Here is a 24,661-nt window from a genome sequence, read left to right as displayed (position 1 = left end):
CAAGATGATGATTATTATTTTAAGCCCTCTTAAAATTAGTGCAACTTAGGAAGAGCACTGACTTTTTGTTTTCTACTTATGCACATCCTGAAGGTATACGATTGTGTTGAATGGGGACTGCACTCTCCGGAGGAGGCATGTGTCTTGCCCACACTTTGACCTTTGACCTCTTGTTGTCTCTTAGCCTCTTCCATCCATTTTCCCCTGACTTCCTGGAACACCGGGTTCTCCTGTCAGAGGGCAGAGGTTTATTTTAGCTGTAATACTCCACCGTAGATGCATGCTTTACATAGGTTTTTTTTTTTGTTTTTTTTTTTTTAAGGATCACACCCACAGTATATGGAGGTTTCCAGGCTAGGGGTTGAATAGGAGCTGTAGCCGCAGGCCTACACCACAGCCACAGCAATGCCAGATCCCAGCCAGGTCTGCAACCTACGCCACAGCTCACAGCAATGCCAGATCCTTGACCTACTTACTGAGTGAGGCCGGGGATTGAACCTGAATCCTCATGGAAAACTAGTCGGGTTCATTTTCACTGCGTGCACAATGGGAACTCTGACAGAGATGTTTGACATCATGTATGTTATAGGTCAAGTGGAAAAGTGTGCTCTAATTTGGTAATCCTCTTACAAATACACTTTGGGAAGATAATTTGTTTTAGAAGTTAGATATTGCTTGGTATTTTCACTTTTTGTAGTATTTTCTAGTTACCTTATCTCTTGACCAGTATTCTTGATTCTCCCAAGTAGTTGCACATCTTTTTTTTCTCATTTAAAAATATTTATTTATTTATTTATTTTCTTTTTATGGACACATCTGTGGCATATGGAAGTTCCCAGGTTTGGGGTTGAATCAGAGCTGCAGCTGAGGCCTCCACCACAGCCTCAGGAACACCATCTCTGAGCCACATCTTTAGCAGCACTGGATTTTTAACCCACTGATTGAGGTTAAGGGTGGAGCTCCCCCAATCTCCCAGAGATAAAAGGGCTCCTCAGCCCTCTGAGCCTCTGGAATTCGCATTTTTTTAAATTTAATTTTATTTATTTTTTCCGCTGTACAGCATGGGGACCAAGTTACACTTACATATATACATTTTTTTCGTCCCTTTGTTCTGTTGCGCTATAACTATCTAAACATAGTTCTCAATGCTACACAGCAGGATCTCATTGTAAATCCATTCCAAGAGCAATAGTTTGCATCCGATAACCCCACACTCCTGATCCCTCCCACTCCCTCCCTCTCCCCCTGGGCAGCCAGAAGTCTATTCTTCAAGTCCATGGTTTTCTTTTCTGTGGAAATGTTCATTTGTGCTGTATATTAGATTCCAGCATTTTAAATAAGCATTCTGAGAAATCCTGTTTGTTTTCAGGACCACATGTTGAGAAGTCCTGCTCTTGTGACCACAGCCAGGCTTCTTCAGTTTCCCTCCCTTCTAGTGTGAGGCAGTTCTGGGTGGTGGAACAGGCAGCCCCTGATTTATTCTTTGAACTCCCTAGTGGTGAGACCCTGCTACTTCCTTCCCCTCTAGGTGGTAGCGGGGCTTGTCTCCCTGGCAGCCTAGACTTTCTAAAGCATGTTTTGAGGGCACAACTTGTACTTTTATAGCAGCTTCTGACATGATTTGGGGCACAGACTGTGGGGGACCCCTGGACTAGACAACCTCATAAACTCTTCTGGCTGCAACTGACTTCAGTTTCTCACTCACTCCTTGTCTCAGTTTTAAGCCAGTATTGGGCTGGTGGACAGGAAATACAAGGTAGGAAGTTCAGTAGCCCCAGGCCTGAAGTCACTGTTTGAAAGCCCTGTGTGATATTCTGTGGGTGTCAGGTTGTAATCCATAAACAGTCTGCTTTGAGTTGTAATCCAAAAACAGTCTGCTTTGAGTTGTTACATCCCCTTTCCCCTGAGCTAGTTGTTGCGGAAGGTCAGGTAAGGGCTGCTGGTCGCACAGCTTTGTGCAGCTTTCCAGATGTACCTTATCTTTGTGCCTCCCTGCTCAGCTTCCCCTGGTCAGTTTGCTTCTCCTGTCAAGGTGGGTCTGGAGCCGTTGTCCTTTGTAGAACAGCACATCTTTTGATAGTTCTCGTGCTTGAAGCATTCTACAGGTAGCAGCTGGTAAGCCCCCCGGCCGGTGATGAGAACTGAATCAGGAACTTGGAGCAGCCTGTGACAGGTCATTCTCTCTGGAATGGAGATGAAGCTTCCAAAATACAGTTGCTAGGCTCTGCTTGAAAGAAGACTGCTTTTTTTGGGGGAAAGACCTCAAGTTCTCTCTTGCGTGTAGTAAGAAAAGGAAGAAGGAATTGCTTTTAGAATTTTGATTTCTATTTTTTTTTTAGGGCTGCATCTGTGGCATATGGAGGTTACCAGGCTAGGGGTCTAATCTGAGCTGCAGCTGCCAACCTACATAACAGCTCACAGCAATGTGAGATTCTTAAGGAAAGGATCTGAGTGAGGCCAGGGAGCAAATCTGTGTCTTCATGGATCCTAGTCGGATTCGTTTCCGCTGTGCCACAATGGGAACTCCTAGAATTTTGATTTCTTAGAGTGTCAGCCTGCAGGGGGTAAACACTTCAATCTCTCTTCTTCTGTGGGTCCTTTTACACAACATCTCTACTACAGAATTTACTGATCTGTGTAGTATTTATTTATTTATTTATTTATTACAACTGCTGGCCTGTGTCACAGCCACAGCAATGCAGGGTCAAAGCCACATCTTCGACCTACACCACAGCTCATGGCAACGCCAGATCCTTAACCCCCTGAGCAAGGCCAGAGATCGAAGCCACAACCTCATGGTTCCTAGTCAGATTCATTTCCACTCTACCACGATGGGAACTCTAATGTGTAGTTTTATTTTTGAAAAAATTTTATTGGAGTAAAGTTTACTTACCATGAGTTAGTTTCAGCTGTGCAGCAAAGTGAATCAGTCATACATACAGATATATCATCTGTGTAGTTTTCTCTTTTTTGTGGTAAGGTGTATATCACAAAATTTACTATTTTATTTTTAGTTTTTACAGCCTTACCTGCTATATTTGGAAATTCCTGGGCCAGGGGTTGAATTGGAGTCACAGCCTTAGGCCTATACCACAGCCACAGGCAATGCTAGATCTGAGCCACGTGTACGACCTATACTGCAGCTTGTGGCAATGCCAGATCCTTAGCCCACTGAGTGAGGCCAGGGATCAAACTTGCATCCTCATGGATTCTAGTCAAGTTCTTAATCCACTGAGCCACAATGGAAACTCCAAGAAGATTAATTTTTAAAAGAACTTTTATTTTGAGGTAGATTCACAGAAAGTACATGGAGGTCCTGGACCCTTTAAAACCGTGGACTCAGTGATTATATCTTATCAACATCAAAAACAGAAGCTTGACATTCATGCGATGTGTATATAGTCTTTTTTTTTTTTTTTTTTTTGTCTTTTGTCTTTTTTTTAGGGCCTCGTCCGTGGCATATGGAGGTTCCCAGGCCAGGGTCTAATCGGAGGTACAACTGCTGGCCTACGCCAGAGCTACAGCAACACCAGATCTGAGCTGCATCTGTGACCTACACCACAGCTCATGGCAACACCGGATCCTTAACCCACTGAGTGAGGCCAGGGATTGAACCCAAATCCTCATGTATCCTAGTCAGGTTTGTTAACCGCTGAGCCACGAAGGGAACTCCCTATAGTCCTATATGATGCTTATTTGTCAGTGACATGGAGGGAGTTTTTGGAAGTTGTAACTCACTGGACTCTGGCTGCTGGCAGTGGTGCTGGGTACTGAGGTGAGGCACTGAAATGAGTCCTGAGGCCCTGGGTGGAGTGAAAGGAGGAGAATGAGCAGGAAATGGAATAACCTTGCCTCTGGGGACCTTTCTCATTCAGTCCAAATCTGTATCAACATTTCTGCTGTTTCCTCTTCATTGAGTGATGCCCAAGAGAGTTGGTCATATTGCATGTCTTTGAAAACCTTAATCCTTTCTACTTTCAGTAGGAACAGAGAGGGTTAAATGAGTGATTTTTTTTTTTTATTCATTTGTTTTTAAAGAGAGTGTGCTTCTAGTTAGTTCTTTTCTACCTAGGAAGCCCCATGTACATCATAATGTATGTATACTGCACATGGTGAAAGTTTTTAGGAGTATGAACGTGCTTGCGGCATTGCATGCCTCGGAGCTCTGCGTGGTCTGTGTCTTGGTTATTAGTTAGATCCATTCCCCCCAAGTCCTACCACTGTGAGTAACTGTGGGGTGTGGAGCACTTCAGTTCCTCAGATGTTTAGCTGCAGTCTTGATGGCACCAGAGTATTTGAGGTCCTTTCTAAGGAGGGAGGGATTCAGGAAGATGCTTTCTCATGGGGAGATCTGGTTCCTTCTGCCTCACTCTCAGTAGATAATCTCCTTTTGTATTTCCTAAAGAAAACAGGGAAGTCATCACCTAGGAGTTTCTGTAAATTCCTCGGCCAGATTTACATGTCTACCTTGTCCACACCCATCCCATGTGCGTCCTTTTCTTTTGCAGAAGACATGTCGTCTCCGTATTTAAGACTCAAACCTATGGCTCCTCCCTGGCTTCTCCTTTCTCCTACTTTCCCAGAAATCTTACAGTCTCCCAAAGACCACTGAAACCCAGAGCTCAAATGACTTGTCCACAGTCTTGTGACTCCTCAAGCAAAAGCTTTTATTACCTGAAGCCTTCCCTGACTGTAAGCACCTTGCAAGTAGGGTCTGTGTCTGTTATCTTCAGAAGTTTACTGGCTAGTGTTTCTTTCCTCCTAACGTACAACAGGAAAGTTCTATATTTTTAGCTTTATTCTGATCCCTTCTACCATTCTTAAACTTAGCCTTAATACCTATAAAATAGTAATCAAGCAATATCCTTTGTTTTCCCCTCCTTGATCTTTACGGTAAAATTAGCAAAGAACTTAAAATTTACTAAGAATTCACGAGGGAAATATCATCCAGTCAACAGATATATATTTAGAGAAAAGAATGCAAACTTTGGAGAAAAGACAAATGTACCCAATGCCTGAAATGGAGGGCAAATCCCACTATTTTTCTGGTTATTCTTGGGTCTTGTCATTTTTGGTTATGAGTACACACACAGACGTCTGCATTCAGTAATTAATTTGCCCACCCCGATAAAATTAAGTGCCCTCTTTTCTCAATTTGTGTCTTCTCTGGTCTGGCTGCCTACCCCCAACTCACTAGGCTGCACTGCACTCCTGCAGGATCTGATCAGGTGGAAGCAAGATAGGTGAGGGGTAAAAAACTCCCACTTGACCCCAAAGGGTGACATGTGAATGACAAAAATGGCAGTTGAATATGTTGTCAGCTGGCCGCAGAGCTCTCTGGGCTTGGCAGGTGTTTAAAAAGAACACCTTTTCTTCTTGGGGCTCTTTTGTGGGTTCTGTGGAGCACCCCTGCCTACTTTGGGGGCTGGGAGGCCTCTAAGCTGGAGCATCTTTGATGCTTTCCACTCTTTCCTCTCCAGCTGGCAGCCTGAAGCTCCCGCTCCATCTGCTGCGGCTGCCTTAAGCCTCCCGGGGAGTCTGGTTTGGATCAGGATAGAAGACTGCGTGCTGGCTCTTTGCGTGCCTTTGCACATTTAGTTGAGCACAAAAGCTCGTGTTTTCTTTGCTCCCCGAAACTCAGCAGGCCCAGGTCACCTGACACAGCACTCTCTCTCCACTCAGCCTTCTGTACAGGGGACAGCAGCTGAGGTTTCTCAGGTGTGTCAAGTGCCTCCAGCTCCACCTTGAGGTCACTCCCCCATCATGTCCAGTGCTCTGGATCCTCTGATGGAAGCCCTTTCCTCTAGGCCTGAAGTGAGGGGCAGGTTACTCTCTCCTGGTCTCTGGGGGTGGGGTGTGTGACTCTTAGCACATCAATAGCTTTCTCCTAAAATTCCTTTCTGGAGAGTTGCAAAACCAGTTTTTGGAAAGCTTTGCAGGTCCTGGTGCTGTTCTTGCAACTGCGTGCCTGTAGTTGGCATTTCTTATTTTGGGGGACAAAGCCAAAACTGAGTCTGAAATAGTTCCATTTTAACAACTTGTTATGTGTGGATTTAAAACATGTAGTGCCTTTCTTCATCTTTAAATAAAAATTAAATCCAGACCCTGGAGATCAATAGTAAAGCTGACTTTTGGGCAGTTAAAATGACCATAAATGAACATACATGTGCAAAGAAAGAGAATCCATCCAGCCCTTGAATTCTGTTTCTGGCATTTCTTTTTATTCCAGCAGCAAAAATTGAAAGAAGCTGCCTGCATTAAAAAAAAAAGAAATCTATATTTTGTAGCAGTCATGTAGTGTACCATATTTTCTGAAGTTTGTTAAAAATAGAAACCTTCTTGAGAGCTGGATGGCTTCATGGTTAGAGAAGGGAAATCTGTAACTGGAATAGATAGTTTTAGTTATTCATGTCTCTAACTTGCACTGTAGTCATAGCATATTTCTTAGGAAGGTAGTGAAAATGGTGTGTTTTCCATCTTTTCCCTTTCATTTGATTGATTTCCTTAATGTAAACCATCACAGTGAACTGTTGACTTAGGGATAAAGGGACAAAATAGTTAAAGAGATTGCCTCCTGGTTCTACTTTCCATTCTGCTGTGGAAGCTGTGTAGAAAATCTAGTTGGGGAGGGCTTATGTCTAATACAAATAGAGAGTGGATAGGTGTGCTGAAGAGCAGCTTTCCTAAAGGCGTGCTTTTCTCCAGAACAGAGACTATACTGGGGAAAGCAGAGCTCTGGAGGCGCTGATGAGTTTCGTATTGTTTTGTCCAGAAAGGTGTTTTCTTAGCAGTCAGGCTGCCCAAGTATTTAGGTCTTCAGGTCAGACTCCCCATTTGCTGGCAGAGTGAATGGGCACCAGCTGTAGTTGATGAGCTGGAATAAATCTTAAAAACTTATTTTTTTTTTATTATTTTCCCACTGTACAGCAAGGGGGTCAGGTTATCCTTAGACGTATACATTGCAGTTACAGTTTAAAAACTTATTTTGAAGCAGATTGTTTCTTTGGAAGTGAAGGCAAGTTGTTTACTAAATGGAACTTGTACTTCCTGCTAAAGGTCTGAGGTTGTTTTTGCTCCATGGTTTTAGTTTTAGTTTGATTCAGTCAAATTTAGTTTAGTTCAGCTAGGACTAATATAGAATAATTTGGAAATAAATTTTATTCTTTAGACCAGGGATGAGCAAACCCTGAACTAAAGACCAACTACAGCCCAACACCTGTTTTTGTGTATTAAGTTTTATTGGCATACAGTTGGTCTCATTAGCTGGTGCTGACTCTGGCTTGCAAAGCCTGATATACTTACTATCTGGCCCTATATAGAAAAAGTTTGCTGATCCCTGTTCTATACTAATGCAGGTACTTTTTTTTCCCCAGTGTTTTTGTGCTTGTATGTGGCATAAACTGCTGCTAATTCCCTGAATTATTGTTAACTTAAAATATTTCAGTATCTTCTATCATTCTTTTTTTTTTGGGTGGAGGGTGCAGTGGTCAAGGAATAGCTACTTTTTTGAGAAAGCCAGCAGTTTAAGTAGGTGATAGACTAGTGTCCCAAAGAATCATCTTAACCAGAGTCAGAATTCAGGCTGCTTTTATACCAAAAGAGGAGGAGGTTGTGGTTGGTTTTTGCAAACTTCTTGGTGTGGGAATCCTTTGTTCTTGCAGCTTTTGGCAGTGGGCCTTGTCACCTGTTCCTATAAACTTCCAACAAGACCAATGCTACTCAGTTCTGCAACTTTTTATCTCTTTGTGAATGGAATAGTGTTATACTTTAAAGGTCAGAGTCTTGAGAATGGTCTGCCCTGTAGAGTTCAGGCTATAGGCAACATTCTTAACTTGTTCTTCTACCATTCTTGATTATATATTTTGTAAACAGTTTTTAATGCTTTTTATTTTTTCCATTATAGTCGGTTTACAGTTTTCTGTCAATTTTATACTGTACAGCAAAGTGACCCAGTTATACACACACACACACACACACACACACACATACATTCTTTTTCTCATGTTATCCTCCGTCATGTTCCACCACAAGTGACTAGATATAGTTCCCTGTTCTATAGAGCAGGATCTCATTGCTTATCCACTCCAAATGCAATAGTTTGCATCTATTAACCCCAAGCTCTCAGTCCATCCCATTCCGTCCTCCTCCCCCTTGGCAACCACAAGTCTCCTCCAAGTCCATGAGTTTCTTTTCTATGGAAAGTTTCATTTGTGCTGTATATTAGATTCCAGATACATGTAAAAATATTTTTAAACCTAAACTCATTGTGAAAATTGGTATGGCCGATTGTGTAATGACCATATGTTCAAAATGACAAAACTCATTTCTACTTTTCAAACCCCTTGGACAGTAAAATAATTTATTTCCTGATTTTCACTTCTCTGCTTATAAATACCCTGGAAAACCTCATCTGGTATAAAGGACATTGTCAACACTCGATTAAAAAATGATTTCTTGATTTATTGGAACAATTTAAGTGATAGTGGAAAGAAGCACTTTCCTTCTACTCTTCCTTCAGTTTTCCATGATAGCTGACTTATTCCACTTCCTGATGGTCATGTCCTTTCATATTCAGGGAGAGGGTTAAAACTACTGCATGGGTCATTTGATGGATGAATGTGCCTCCTCAGGGTAGTCTGATTCTACTCATGAGAAGGTTATTTGAGTTTTTTACAGGAGATGCTATATAATAACTGAGGCTGATCTGATGAGCCCATAAGAACTGGCCTGAGGACAAAAAGTCAATTCATTCATTCATTTATTCATAGTTTCCTTCAACAGACCTTGAAGGCATGCTTAACTAGGTGCTGAGCCCCTTGTGACTTCACGGTCTGTTGCAGGTGATGGACACACAGTGGATACTAACACATTAGGTAAAGTGATTGAGTTATACACAGGCCTTATGGGAAAGAAAGTGCCTGAGTCCAGCTCCAGCAGCCAGGGTGTCCCTGCAGGGATGGACAGTGTCGGCGCTTGCGCCTCTTTGTCCCTTCTTTCAGGGCGCTGGACTGCTCAAATTTTATTAGCATAAGCAGCAGTTTATATAGACAGCTTAATTGTAACTTACATTACAGTGCTTAGGTCATATTTTTAAAGGTTAAACTTTTAGATTACATGGTACAGTAGATATACATTGTGTTCTAAGGCTCTTAATTAAAACAGATACAATACATCATGTAAAACTATAATGGGTACAAAACATCATGTGAAAAAAACATTATATGAAAAGAAGGCGATTCGGTACAAAACGGTACAAAACGTTTTGTGGTTACTTTTAGCAAGCACCACCTGTTACTGTTTTAAGCTAATCTTTAACAACTAGAAAGGTCACGAGCACAAGAATTTACAAAAATTCATTTTTTAGATTAAAGCTTGGGGTACTATCTTCAAAGTGTTATGGTCAGGGGACAGTATGAGAAAATATATATATATATTTTTTGTCTTTTTTTTTGCTATTTCTTTGGGCTGCTTCTGCGGCATATGGAGGTTCCCAGGCTAGGGGTCGAATCGGAACTGTAGCCGCCGGCCTACGCCAGAGCCACAGCAACGCAGGATCCGAGCCGCGTCTGCAACCTACACCACAGCTCACGGCAACGCCGGATGGTTAACCCACTGAGCAAGGGCAGGGACCGAACCCGCAACCTCATGGTTCCTAGTCGGATTCGTTAACCACTGCGCCACGACGGGAACTCCGGAGAAAATATTTTTTATATCAAAGCAACTTAATTTCCTAAAACTTAAAAGCCTCCTACAAAATTCATGAAAAGTAAGATTATTATGTTTTTCCATCAAGAATAATGTATGTCTAACCTATTCTAACCTATTGTACGTTCCACAATTACCTAACTCTAAAACCTATTCATACTTGTAACAAACTAATGAATACTTTGTTTGTACCTACATTGGATCTGAATAGGGGGAATTCAACCAAGGTGAAGCTCTTATTATTTTATTACTGTTCCAATTTTTTGTTGTTCCAATTTTATTGAGTCACAAAACAATATAGGAAAATAACAAAGAATAACAAACAAATAACAGGAAATATTGAATAATAAGTAAATAACAAGAAAGACTGATTTTTCCAAGAAGCGATTTTTATTCTTGCACTGCTGTGCAAAGCCTTCATTTTGTTATTGTTGCCGTTGTTGTCAGGTTAGCAGGTGAGCCTCATTATTTTTAGAACTTGCTCTGGGAACTGTGCCACCAGGTTAAGCCCTTTTCCCATTTCTAAACCTGCCCTCGGAACTGTGCCGGCGGGTAGGCTTTTTTTCCTCGGTTAGGAACCCTGCCTTCGGAACTGTGCCATCAGGCTAGTTCCCTTCCTCGGCCTCCTGCATCTCCTCGGCTCCCTGCAGGGAAGGACATATAACCCAGTGTGGGGAAGGCCATCAAGAAAAGATCCCCAGTGGAGGCTAAAATCCAGATAAAGATGTCAAGGACCTTCTGTTGAACATACAGGTGGAGGTGTCCAGAGATAGATTTGAGTCTGAATCTCTAGCTCAAGGGATGGGCCAGAGAGAAAGATTTAGGAGTCTTTAAATGTGGAGATGGTAGCTAACACCCTGAGAGTTGGTGAGCTCACTCAAGGGAAGAGTATTGTTCTGAGAATGAGAGAGGCCAACATGTCAGGATCAGAAAAGAGGATCCTTAAGGAAACAAAGAAGGAGACAGAAAGATACTTAAGGGTACCAGAAGAGCAGAAGGTGTGACATGTTTTATAGACTGAATGAAGGAGAGGGGATGGTAAAGAGAGATAGAAAATCTGGGAATTGTAGGGATGATGAGTAATATAGGATACAGGCAGGGAGAATTCATTTCAAATATAATCTCATGTAATTTACTTATGCGTTAAACAAATACTTGCCTAAAAATTGGTTTCAAGGCTATTTAAAGGAGGCCCAAATAAACTAGGTGATTTTCCACATTTGTCAAAACTAGCCATTTTAATCTAATATACATATCCTTTGAGCCCTTTTTTTGGTACCAGGCACTCTGTTAGATTGGCACCTCAAAGGATAATAAATGGTCCAACATGAACCTGGTCCTTGAAGAACTTGCAGCAAGATAAGCCCTATACCTAAATATTTATGCTGTAGGGTATAAGTGACAAAGAAAAAAGGACTGCCATGCACTGGGGCAGAGATGTGACTTTTCCGTTGGGAATTCAGGGAAGCAGCAATGTTTGACCTAATCTTGAAAGATGGGTAGCCGTGGAAGTGTGGGTGAGTCGAGTGAGGAGAGAATAACACAGAAGCATTGTACACGGAGCTCCAGGCAGGTCAGCCTTGCGTTAGCCCTGCAGCTCTAGATTGACCCTCTGAGGCTGAGGGCTGTGACCTACCTTCACAGAGCCTCCTGTGATGTTTTATATGTACACTCACTCAGTGTTTGCTGTAGGAAATTGACAAACAGACCACATCATTGTCACATTGCTGGTTCCACACCCTTCCTGGACCAACCTCAGGGCTAAAGCAAAAAGCAACTTACTGAAGATTAGATTTCCTATGTCAAACAGTAAAGCAGTATTACAGGTAGATTGCCTTCTTGATTTTATTTTTGAGGATGACAAATTAGAATTTATAAATGAATCAGAGACATATAATTGATAACATTCCTATATATGACAAGAAAACACTTTAAGATAATAGTTACAGATGTGGAGATTCTATTTAAAAAATTTTTTTTTATTATAGTTGATTTACAATGTTGTGTCAATTTCTACTGTACAGCAAATTGACCCAGTTATACATACATATATATATATATGTATGTATATATATATACACACACACATTCTTTTTCTCACATTATCCTCCATCATGTTCCACCACAAGTGACTAAATATAGTTCTCTGTGCTATACCGCAAGAACTCATCACTTATCCTCTCCAAATGCAATGGTTTGCATCTACTAATCCCAAATTCCCCGTCCATCCCACTCCCTCCTCCTTCCCCTTGGCAACTACACTTCTGTTCTCCATGGTCATGAGTTTGTTTCTTTTCTGTACATAGGTTCATTTGTGCTGTACAAATATGGAGATTCTTAAAGACTTTGATCGACACAGTTTCTTTGGGATCTCCTATAAATGACAACAAGGAAGCCAAGTTTTAGATGATTATTATTATTTTACTCTTTTTCCTTTCTCTTATGACTCATTACAGGATATTGAATATAGTTCCTTGTGCTGTACAGTAGGGACCTTGGTGTTTATCAATTCTGTGTGTAAGCATCTGCTGGTCTCAAACTCTCAGTCCAACCCTAACCATTCCCCTCCCCTTTAGCAACCACAAGTCTGTTCTTCATGTCTGTGAGTCTGTTTCTTTTGTAGATAAGTTCATTTGTCTCATATTTTAGATTCCAGATATCAGTGATCATATTGTATTTGTCTTTCTCTTTCTGACTTACTTCACTTAGTATGAGAATCTCTAGTTCCATCCATGTTGCTACAAATGGCATTATTTTGTTCTTTTTTATGGCTGAGTAGTACTCCATTGTGTATGTGTCCCACATCTTCTTAATCCATTCATCTGTTGATGGATATTTGGGTTGTTTCTATGTGTTGGCTATTGTGAATAGTGCTGCTATGAACATAGGAGTACATGTATCTTTTTGAATTTTAGTTTTGTCTGGATATATGGCCAGGAGTGAGATGGCCAGATCACATGGCAATTATGTTTTTAGTTTTCTGAGAAACCTCCATACTGTTTTCCATAGTGGTTGCACCAACTTGCATTCCCACTAGCAGGGTTCCCTTTCTCCACCCCCTCTCCAGAATTTGTTATTTGTAGACTTATTAATGATGGCCATTCTGACCAGTGTGAGGTGGTACCTTACTGTAGTTTTGATTTACATTTCTCTAATAATTAGTTGAGCATCTTTTCATGTGTCTACTGGCCATCTGTATGTCTTCTTTGGAGAAATGTCTATTTAGGGCTTCTGCCCTTTTTTTGTTGTTGTTGTTGTTATAATTGTTATTTCATTGTATGAGCTGTTTGTATATTTTGGAAATTAAGCCCTGTAGTCATATCATTTGCAAAGATTTTCTCCCATTCTCTGGTTGTCTTTTTGGCTTCTTATGGTTTCTTTTCCTGTGTTACGCAGTTATCTTGTTGGCATGTAAGTAGTTACATTTGTCTTATACTTTGAGATGAACTGTATCCTTCTTTTGAGATTAAAAAACTAACTTGGTGTACAGTTTATTTATTAAAATTTTATTTATTTTTTATTGAGGTATAGTTGATTTGTAATATATTAGCTTAGGTTATGCACTGTAACTATAGATTAAACAAGAATGATTTTTTAAAAAGTTAATCTGTGTATTTGCTTTGTAAGCTTAGGGAGTCAGAATTGGAATAGACATTTGTGGAACTTCTTAACTATTTTGAAGGGGTTCTATTTAATGTGTTGCCTATGATTTAGAATGGACATAGAAATATGAGGAGTTGAAGAAAAAAGAAACTAGGCTACACATTTTCTTGTTGATCTCAGAAACAGGAAATAATGATATGTTAAAATAGGGTAGAGTGTATTAAGAGTTATGGTAGAAATTAGAAGGAATTAGAAGGATAAAAAGTGTTAGTTTATGATAATTTGTTATCTTTGATGTTTTAAATATCTGATTAATGTGTAACTTTATTGTCTCCATTAGTTGGCTTTGATAAGGATATAAACCAAATTTGAAGTTATTTCCTGTTAGTTTGACATGTGTTATCATTGCTGCATAAATTCCTAAATTACCTAATTATTTTGGTCTCATTTCACAAAAGATGGAAGTCAGATTAAGGAGTTTGTTTCAGTGACATGCAGACCATTGAGATAGGTCTTACATTAGTGAATTGGCAAGAAAAACTCATTAAATCTCAGACTTCATGTTGCAAATCACTGAAAATAAACTTATACAGGTTAAGGTAAATCATTTTGTTCATTAAATCATACATGTAATTTAAAATTTTTTCTAAATTTTTTTGTGAGCTAAACAAGCAAAATAATTAAATAAGAACTCATTATTTTCTTGTCTTTTTTTTCTTCCTCCCAATAGGACCAGACATATTATCAGTCGTTTCAGGTTTCAGAATATGGTAAGAGTTCTTCAACTTATTTTGAAGGAAAACACATTTATTGCTTTCCACAGAGATAAGAGAAATTTCTGAGAGATGGATTATTTAAAGCAAAAACCCAAATGGAGGTAAAATCCTGGTGTTTCTTATAGGTGTAAACATTTTTCTTGGTAAAAGTTCATTATAAAGAGGAGTAGGAACAAGATTGCCAGTAGTTGTGTTATTCTGATCTTTATTTATTTATTTATTTGCTAACTTTATTTATTTTTATTATTTTTTTAACCTTGGTTAATTGAAAAAAATTTTTTTAATCGTCATTTCCCCAATACAGTTTTTTTTTCTACTGTACAGCATGGTGACCCAGTTACACATACATGTACACTTCTATTTTCTCAAATTATCATGCTCTATCGTAAGTGACTAGATATTGTTCCCAGTGCTACACAGCAGGATCTCATTTTTAATCCATTACAAAGGCAATAGTTTCTATTAACCCCAAGCTCCCCAACCACCCCACTCCCTCCCCCTCCCCCTTGGCAACCACAAGTCTATTCTCCAAGTCCATGATTTTCTTTTCTGTGGAAAGGTTCATTTGTGCCTTATATTAGATTCCAGATATAAGTGATATCATATGGTATTTGTCTTTCTCTTTCTGACTTACTTCACTCAGTATGAGAGTCTTTAGTTCCATCGATGCTGCTGCAAATGGCATTATTTCATTCTTTTTTTATGGCTGAGTAGTATTCCATTGTGTATATATACCACATCTTCCGAATCCAATCATCTGTTGATGGACATTTGGGTTGTTTCCATGTCTTGGCTATTGTGAATAGAACCACAATGAACATGTGGGTGCATGTGTCTTTTTTAAGGAAAGTTTTGTCTGGATATATGCCATAGAGTGGGATTGCTGGGTCATATGGTAGTTCTATGTATAGATTTCTAAGGTATCTCCATACTGATCTCTATAGTGGTTGTACCAGCTTACATTCCCACCAACAGTGCAGGAGGGTTCCCTTTTCTCCACACCCTCTCCAGCATTTGTTATTTGTGGACCTATTAATGATGGCCATTCTGACTGGTGTGAGGTGGTATCTCATGGTAGTTTTGATTTGCATTTCTCTAATAATCAGTGATGTTGAGCATTTTTTCATGTGCTTGTTGGCTATCTATACATCTTCCTTGGAAAAATGTAATCTTTTTAGAAAACTTTTATTTTGGCTGCACCCATGGTTTATAGAAGTTCCTGGGTCAGGGATCAAATCCAAGCCATAGCAGTGACTACATTGGATCTGGATCCTTAACGATTAAGTCACCTGGGAACTCCGATCTAGTTTTTTTTCTAGTCTTTTTCTTACGCACTTTTTTATCTAGTCTTTTTCTACTTTGTTGTATTTGTAATATATTTAAAATTTTGTGCAGTGTTTTTTAAAGCATCACCTCAGTTGTTTTCCATATTTCCATTAGCTCAGCTCTGGTAAAGACAGGCTTTAATTAGTAAACCCTTTTCCTGCGGGTGCCATGTTCATAATTTCTCAGTTGGAAACATAGATGTAAACAAGGTGACCCAATTATTTTGTTGGTAGATGAGGAGGGAAACTTTGAGAATGAAGGTCTGGAATCCCAGTATTAGTATATTTGGAACATCTATTTTGAGGTTGTTACATGAGCTTTTTCCTTTGATTTCTGTTACTTTTTGAGACAGTAGAAATCCTGGAAACTCATTTGCTTACACCTTTGTGGCTATGGTCCAGCATCATCACAGCTCAGTCTCATGATCAACCAGCACAGGGAGCCCAACGTTTCTTCCGAGAAAGAGCCAGATAGCATATTGCCCTGTGGGCCATATGTCTCTGTCATAACTACTCAACTCTGCCATTGTAGCATGAAGCAGCCATAGACAATATGTAAGTGAAAGTGGCTGTGATCCAATACCATTTTATTTATGAATATGGAAATTTGAATTTCATTTAATTTTCCCATGTCATGAAATGTTCTTTTGATTTTTTCCAACCAACTAGAAATGCAAAAACCATTCTTACCTCATGCTGGTCTTTGTTAACTGATCTGGAACTATGTTGTCTGATTCAGGGGTCCCTTACCATTTGTGGCTCGTAACCATTGAGCATTGAAAAGGTGGCTAGTCCAAGTGGACTGTGCTCTAAGTGTGTAAAATACCGAAATTTGAAGACAGTGTAAAGAAAGAAAGCTGGCTCATGAATAATAATTATTTATATTGATTACATGTTGAAATGATAATATTTTGGACTTATGGGGTCAAGTAAAAATATTACCCGAATTAATTTCACTTGCTTCTTACTTGTTAAATGTGGCTACTAGAAATTTAAAAGTACACCATGTGGCTCACATTTCTTTTGGACAGCCTGATCTAGAGGTGGCCAGAGGTGGCCAAAGTTTTTATAGGCTATTGTCACTTCACATGGAGATGGTGCTAGGTGCTTGTATGTTGTTAAAGGGGGTGTAGTGAGGAGGGGGATTGATTATCCACCTGTGATGTTTGAGGAGGGGACCTTTTTTTTTGGCTGCCCCAGCAGCCACGGATGTTTCTAAGCCAGGGATCAGATCTGAGCCACAGCTGCGGCAACACTGGATCCTTTAGCCCACTGTGCCAGGCTGGGGATTGAACCTGCATTGTGCAGGCCCTCTGAGGAGGGGACATTTTAATTTCTTTGTTTTAAGGAAATTCCACCTGTGAGTGGCCCCTGACTTCTGCATCAGGGGGCTTTGTTGGCCCTCCAGTCCTGACCTGGTCTTGGGCCTCAGGGTATCTCAGGAAGCCACGGGATTTTATCCTGGGCCTGGGTCTGCCCTGTCCTGCTGACTTGTTGGTCATCTTGATTTTTCTCTTGTATTAATTGAATGATGAGATGCCTTGTTATGAGACCAATCTATTTCATTGGTTAGTGAAGTTAGAGAAGAATATTTCTATAAATTTCTACAGATTGGAAGGAAAATTTTTTACTCTGGTGAAGTGCTTTATATTAAATAATATTACTGTTTATAAAATATTTCATATCTTAATTACATAGAGCTAATTAAAGTAGGGGTTTCTAATTTGGGGATTGCTTTCAGAAGCTAGTATCTGCTTTTTAGCCACAGCTTAGTACTAGTAACTATGAGTTACGAGATTACTTAGTTACTTAGTTACTAGAAATTCTGCTGCACAGCTTTCTCTTGAGCACTTCCTTGCATCAGACTGTTACCAGGTTTGCTTTGGATGGTCTCAAAGGACATGGATCCTCTGTGACTGCTTTGTGTCACCAGGCAGGAGAAGGACAGTCTTGGGCCTCAGATGTGCTTTTAGTGGCCAAAGTGGAGAAGAGTCCCAGGGAGGGGCTGCTCAGAGCAGCTATTTACCAAGTGATGTGGAAGTGTTTTAATAAGCATAAGGCCATGCTGATGGGCAACAGTTGAATGGAAAAGCCTGGTCTTCAGGAGGTCCCACTGTGGCTCCCCAGAAATGAATCCAACTAGTACCCATGAGGACTTGGGTTTGGTCCCTGGCCTCACTCAGTGGGTTGGGATCCAGCGTTGCTGTAAGCTGTGGTATAGTTTGCAGACTTGGCTTGGATCCTGCGTTGCTGTGGCTGTGGTGCAGCCCTGAAAAGCAAAAAAAAAAAAAAAAAAGAGAGAGAGAGAGAGATAAAAGCTCTTCTAGTGTTCACATGGAAGCTTCCACTGACACAAGTGTCTATGGTAGCTGGTCCCACTTTCCCTGTCTAGTTCCAGCCTCGTAGGGTTTTGAGTGGACTGAAGTACTTTCATCTATGTGTTCATGTGTGGTTGGAGCTCATAGTACCAGTTATTGACTCCTTTAGAACAATTGTATTTTCTAGTTTGTTAACCTGAAAATGACAGGAAAATGGATTGTTTAAAATATTCTTGCTTTTCTTTTCTAGTATTACCAAAATTTGAAGTTGCATTGCAGACACCATTATATTGTTCTTTAAACTCTAAGAGTTTAAATGGCACCGTCACAGCAAAGTAAGTATCATATTGCCTTTTATGACTATAAACTGTTATGAAACTGTGTGATGAAGAGCTCATTATATACTCCAGAACATTAGCAAAATGTGTTGCTTATTAAAATACCCCAACGGTCAGGAAACAAATTAAATAATTAAGCATGGAACACGTCTACACAGATCTTTGTCCCCATTTCTCCGCTTCAAGCTGATCTAGTCCTAAAATAATTCCCAGAGTCTGGTGTCCAAGACTTGTCAAGGGCTTTATCTGATAGAGATTTTTTTAAAAAGTTGTACATTTATTTATTCCTCATTCAGGTGACATGGATTAAATTGACTTACCCCTTAAGTGCTAATTTTTTTCTCTGTCAATAGTGGAAGTTGAGTCTTGGTTGTGTTATTGCAATTAGCAAAGGAGTCAGAAACCCACACTCAGCATCCACTTCAGCCCACTCCGAAGTGAGTGCTGTCCAGTGGCATAAATGATTTTGATCTACTGGCTTAAACAGCACAGAGTCTTGTTTTGCACAGATCATCCTCAGAGTTCCAGATCAGTGGTTCTCAAAAGGATAGGCTGGAGTTGCCCTCACGTCATTCCAGGATTTATTACAGCATTTTTATTTATTTACTTACTTATTTGCTTTTTAGGGCCTCACCTGCAGCGTATGGAAGTTCCCAGGCTACAGGTTGAATTGGAGCTACAACTGCCAGCCTACACCACAGCCACAGCAACTCAGGATCCGAGTTGTGTCTGTGACCTACACCACAGCTCACGGCAATGCTGGATCCTTAATCCACTGAGCGAGGCCAGGGATTGAACCTGCATCTTCATGGACACTTATGTTGGATCACAATGGGAACTCCCTGTTATAACATTTTTTTAAAAAATTTATTTGTGGAGTTTCTGTCATGGCACAGTGGAAATGAATCCGACTGGGAACCACGAGGTTTTGGGTTCGATCCCTGGCCTCACTCAGTGGGTTAAGGATCCGGCATTGCCGTGAGCTGTGGTATAGGTTGCAGACGAGGCTCGGATCTGGCATGACTGTGACTGTGGTGTAGGCCAGCAGCTGTAGGTCCAATTCAACCCCTAGCCTGGGAATCTCCATATGCCGAGAGTGCAGCGCTCCCCCCCCCCAAAAAAAAACCTGCATTTGCTGTCTTTTTCCATCCCTTAGGGTTTGCAAGGACTTGACTAGGATGACACTTGTGCAGCAGGCCCCTTCCTGGGTACCTGTTAGTGGGTGGGGCAGCTAGGCCTCCTTAGGAGGCAGCCTGGGAGGGGGGGCATCGCAGCTCCTTTCCGCCCTCAGCTGGCCCTCCTCACTGCCCTTCTCCCTCCAGACCTGACAAAGGCTTGCAAACCTTAGCATACCTCACTTACACCAGGGCCTCCCAGCCCCTTTGGAGAGGTGCTTGCTTTTCCTTCTCAAAGAAGTGCCTTGTAGTATTTATTTTTGATGTGTCCATATCTGTGCTTTGGTTTGTGAAAGCTTCAGAATTTTTTTGTAATAGCTGGTGAAGCTGGGCCCCATCTCAGCACTGTTTGCTCACAGCATTTGTCTCCAGGTGGGGGTTTGTGCCAAGCGGTGGCAGGGATTCCCCTGGCAGAAGCAGTCCACACGCCAGAATGTCTGCAGACTCTGGCTTCACATACTTTCGGCAAAAAAATCCCTGTGACACAAGGGTGAAGATGTGTCTACGATTCATATATCAAGTTATTCATATATCAACTTGTGGCATATGCAAGTTCCCAGGCTAGGGGTCAATTTGGAGCTGCAGTTGCCGGCCTGCACCACAGCCACAGCAGCGCAGGATCTGAGCCTTGTCTGTGACGCATAGCACAGCTCATGGCAACACCGGCTCCTTTAACCAAGTGAGTGTGGTCAGGGATCTAACCTGCATCTTTATGGATACTAGTCAGGTTTGTTACCTCTGAGCCGCAACGGGAACTACTCACAGATACTTTAAATGATCATCTTCCCCCAAACCTGGTTCTTTCTTCCTCTCTATCTCAGTGGACTCCACCATCTCTTTCACTGCCAAGTCAGTGTGCTCTTCCAGCTCCATCAATCCCCATATCCAATCACTATCCAATATCTCCTCAAATCCCCCACTTTTCTCCACTGCTGCTTCTTTGATCCAGGCCATTGTCATCTTCCTCTCAACTACTGTCATAGTTTCTTAAAGTGTTTCCTGGCTCCATATTTACCACATCCTATCTTTTCTCTACTTTGCATCCAGACTTGCTGTTGTTTCTTTTCTTCTTCTTCTCCTTCTCTTTCTTCTTTTTAAATTTTATTGGAGTACAGTTGACCTACAATGTTGTATTAGTTTCAGGTGTGCAGCAAATTAAATTGGTTATCCATATACATATATCCATTCCTTTTCAGATTCTTTCCCAGGTAGGTTGTCACACAGTATTGAGTAGATTACTCCGTGCTGTACAGTAGGTCCTGTTACCTACCTATTTTGTATAGAGTAGTGTGTATACATCAATCCCAACCTGCTAATTTATCCCCCCATGTTTCCCTTTGGTAACATAAGTTTGGTTTCAAAATCTTTGTCTGTTTCCGTTTTGTAAGTTCTTTTATATCATTTTTATTAGATCTCATGTATTAGTGATCTCATATGATATTTGTCTTTGTCTGACTTGCTTCACTAAGTATGAGAGTCTCTTGTTCCATTCATGTTGGTGAAAATGGCATTATTTCATTCTTTTTAATGGCTGAGTCATATTCCATTGTATTTATGTACCACAGCTTCTTTATCCACTCCTCTATTGATGGACATATAGGTTGTTTCCATGTCTTGGCTATTGTATATAGCACTGCAGTGAACATTGGGGGGCATGTATCTTTGCAAATTATGTTTTTTTCTGGATAGATGCCCAAAAGTGGGATTGCTATATTTCAGTTCTATATTTAGTTTTCTGAGGAACCTCCATGCTGTTTTCCATAGTGGTCGCATCAATTTACATTCCCACCAACAGTGTAGGAGAGTTCCCTTTTCTTCTCCTTTTCTTCCTTCTCTTTCTCTTCCTCCTCATTTTCCCACCCCTTCCTCCTTCTTGACTAAAAGATACATCTAATTTTATGACTGTGTTGCATGAAAATTTCCAGACCATTGCCTTGAGCTCAAATTTTTAGTTTATCACAGTTTTTTCTAGTTTCATACTTTTGAAACATCTCACCCAGCACCTTCTCTTCCCTCCCAAACTCTCCTCCCAAACTTTACTTTTGCTTCCAAGAATGCAGAACACTTTTTCTGAGCAAGAGGCCTTTGCATGACTACTTGCCTCTGCCTTAGAATTCTCATAGCACTAATCACATGGCTAGTCCAGTCCTTTGAAGGGGGTCGGGTCTTTGTGGTGGTCACTGCCTCACCTTGGGGCCCAGTACAGTGCTGGTCATGGAGTGGGCTTCCCATAAATACTTATTGAAAGACAAATGGATAAGCAGTGTAACCCCTAAGATTTCAGTTTTAAGCTTTGTGTAGCATAGCAGATGCCTCCATACCCAATCAAAATCCTGTTATTTTGAGTGAACCAAAGTAAGTTGCATGGGCAGTAATTTTGGTCTTATCACTGAATTGGGGTTAAAGAGTAGGAATTTAAATCCATTTGTTCCTTGGATATACTTCAAAAGATGAGTGCTGCTGTCATACCATTTGGGTGGTTGTTATTGAGTTATAGATATGATTTTTTTTTTTTTGTCTTTTGCCTTTTCTAGGGCCACTCCAGCGGCATATGGAGGTTCCCAGGCTAGGGGTCCAATTGGAGCTGCAGCCACTGGCCTACGCCAGAGCCACAGCAGCAAGGGATCTGAGCCACGTCTGTGACCTACACCACAGCTCACAGCAACACCGGATCCTTAACCCACTGAGCAAGGCCAGGGATTGAACCCGCTACGTCATGGTTCCTAGTCGGATTCGCTAACCACTGAGCCACGACAGAAACGTGGCTAGATACGATTTTTAAATATTTATTTCAGGGAGTTCCCTTTGTGGCACAGTGGCAATGAATCCATCTAGAATCCATAAGGACCTGGGGTCAATCCCTGGCCTGGCTCAGTGTGTTAAGGATACGGCATTGCTGTGGCTGTGGTGTAGGTGGGCAGCTGTAGCTCCAGTTTGACCCCAGCCTGGGAACTTCCATATGCCACCCTGAAAAGAAAAAAAATTTATTTCATATTAGCTATTGCAGTCACCTCTATGAGTGGATAATAACAGTTTTGGTTACTAGTGGTCATCTATCCCATCAGGGCCTAGTTAATATGCAGAGGTTACTAAAAATTTCCTGGAGAAGAAAGTTAACACTCTCTTTTTAGTTTTGAAAATTTTAACCAAGATGAATAAAAATCTGCATTTGTTGATTAGCTTTGATGTGAAAATCTGCTCGCTATTCTTACCTCATTAAAATAAAAGATTCTTTTCCCTCATCATAGAAGGTTCTAAAGGACTGTAAAGAAAGTAACATGACATACATCTGGTCACTTCCATAACTCCTGTGGACAAGGAATTTGGAAATTCTAAAAATTTTAGAATTTTCAAAAATATTATTTAATCTAAGGTTTATTAGAATGTATTTACTATTTGATGAATTGAGACATTTGCTTCTTGGAAATGACATGGGGAAAAAAAGGTTATGAGAAACAGAAACTATTATTATTTTGTAAACTTGATGTGCTATGGTTATTTTCTGAAAAAAAAAAAAAAAAGATCCTTTTTTTGTTAATGATACTAACCTAGAAAGCTTTGATTTCCTTTTTAAAAATTGTTGAGCTTTTATTTTTGGAATGATTAGTTTATCCCAATTTCTGGATTCTTTTTTTTTTTTTTTTTTTGTCTTTTTAGGGATGCACCCTCGACATGTGGAGGTTACCAGGCTAGGGGTTGAATTGGAGCTGTAGCTGCTGCCCTACACCACAGCCACAACACCACCAGCTCTGAGCTGTGTCGGGAACCTACCTACACCATAGCTCACAGCAATGCCGGATCCTTAACTCACTGAGCCAGGCCAGGGATGGAACTTGCATCCTCATGGATACTAATTGGGTTCGTTACTGCTGAGCCACAATAGGAGCTCCCTAATTTCCAGATTCTTTATAGAACAGTAACTGTTAGTATTCTCATTTCATAATTATTATAAATGAATTAGGTGAGGCTTGGAAAGCTAAATCTTTTCACGTTATAATCAAAATTAAAAATATTTGTGGAGCCGCGGAAGCGGCCCAAGAAATAGCAAAAAGACCAAAAAAAAAAAAAAAAAAAAAAAAAGAATATTGGAGTTCCCGTCGTGGCGCAGTGGTTAACGAATCCGACTAGGAACCATGAGGTTGCGGGTTCGGTCCCTGTCCTTGCTCAGTGGGTTAACCATCCGGCGTTGCCGTGAGCTGTGGTGTAGGTTGCAGACACGGCTCGGATCTGCGTTGCTGTGGCTCTGGCGTAGGCCAGTGGCTACAGCTCCGATTCGACCCCTAGCCTGGGAACCTCCATATGCCGCGGGAGCAGCCCAAGAAATAGCAACAACAACAACAACAACAACAAAAGACAAAAGACAAAAAATAAATAAATAAATAAAAATTTAAAAATTAAAAAAAAAAAAAAGAATTGTTTAAAAAAAAAAAAATTTGTGGAGTTCCCGTCGTGGCGCAGTGGTTAATGAATTCGACTAGGAACCATGAGGTTGCGGGTTTGATCCCTGGCCTTGCTCAGTGGGTTAAGGATCTGGTGTTGCCGTGAGCTGTGGTGTAGGTTGCAGATGCAGCTCGGATCCCGCGTTGCTGTGGCTGTGGTGTAGGCCAGTGGCTACAGCTCTGATTAGACCCCTAGCCTGGGAACCTCCATATGCCACAGGAGCAGCTCAAGAAAAGGCAAAAAGCCAAAAAAAAAAAAAAATTTGTGTCTGAGAATATTGTAAATATGATATAACTTAAAATGCGATGTTCTAGAGTTCTTGTTGTGGCTGAGTGATAACAAACCCAACTAGTATCCATGAGGATGTGGGTTCTTCTCTGGCTCCGCCCAGTGCATTAAAATCCAGCTTTGTTGGGAGCTGCAGTGTAGGTCGTAGATGTGGCCCAGATCTGGCATTGCTGTGGCTGTGGTATAGGCCAGCAGCTGTAGCTAAGATTTGACCCTTAGCCTGGGAACTTCCATATGCCGTGGATGTGACCCTGAAAAAAAAAGGCAAAAAACCCCACGATATTCTGGTGTTTTAGTTATGCAGTTATTTGACAAGGTACGAGCAGTGTTAGGTTTTGTTTTGTTTTGTTTTTTTTTTTTCATTTTTTTTGGCTTGCAGCTTATGGAAGTTCCTGGCCTAGGGCTTGAAACTGGGCTGGGGATCGAATCCAAGCTGCAGCTGTGACCTCCTCAACGCCTGTGGCAACACTGGATCCTTAAGCCACTGTAGCAGACCAGGGTTGAATCTGCACTCCCTCAGAGAAGCAAGCAGTGTTAGGTTCTGAGGACTCTTCTGAATGAAGGAATTTGACACTGAAGTTGCTGTAACCAGGTTTCCACTAGCTGTACTGTTTTTGTTTGGGAAGATGGTGCATTTAAACACGGATTGTTTTATTCTCTTTAATTTGGAGTGTGTTATATTTTATCATTTAA

At 40.8% G+C, this 24,661-nt stretch overlaps 1 protein-coding gene across 2 annotated transcripts in view; it reads left to right on the top strand.

Moving 5' to 3' along the window:
- The window catches only part of CD109 (CD109 molecule), a 159,405-nt gene that overhangs the window by 48,142 nt on the left and 86,602 nt on the right, over nucleotides 1-24,661 (top strand). For both annotated transcript variants that reach the window (XM_001927545.6, XM_021092387.1), the window contains 2 exons: nucleotides 14,039-14,078; nucleotides 17,978-18,062. In XM_001927545.6, coding sequence (XP_001927580.3) covers nucleotides 14,039-14,078; nucleotides 17,978-18,062 — 125 coding nt within the window. The remainder of the gene's footprint in view (nucleotides 1-14,038; nucleotides 14,079-17,977; nucleotides 18,063-24,661) is intronic.

This window comes from Sus scrofa, chromosome 1 (genome assembly GCF_000003025.6).
Source record: "Sus scrofa isolate TJ Tabasco breed Duroc chromosome 1, Sscrofa11.1, whole genome shotgun sequence".
Taxonomy (NCBI): Eukaryota; Metazoa; Chordata; class Mammalia; order Artiodactyla; family Suidae; genus Sus; species Sus scrofa.
This window is presented reverse-complemented; position numbering and strand designations above follow the sequence as displayed.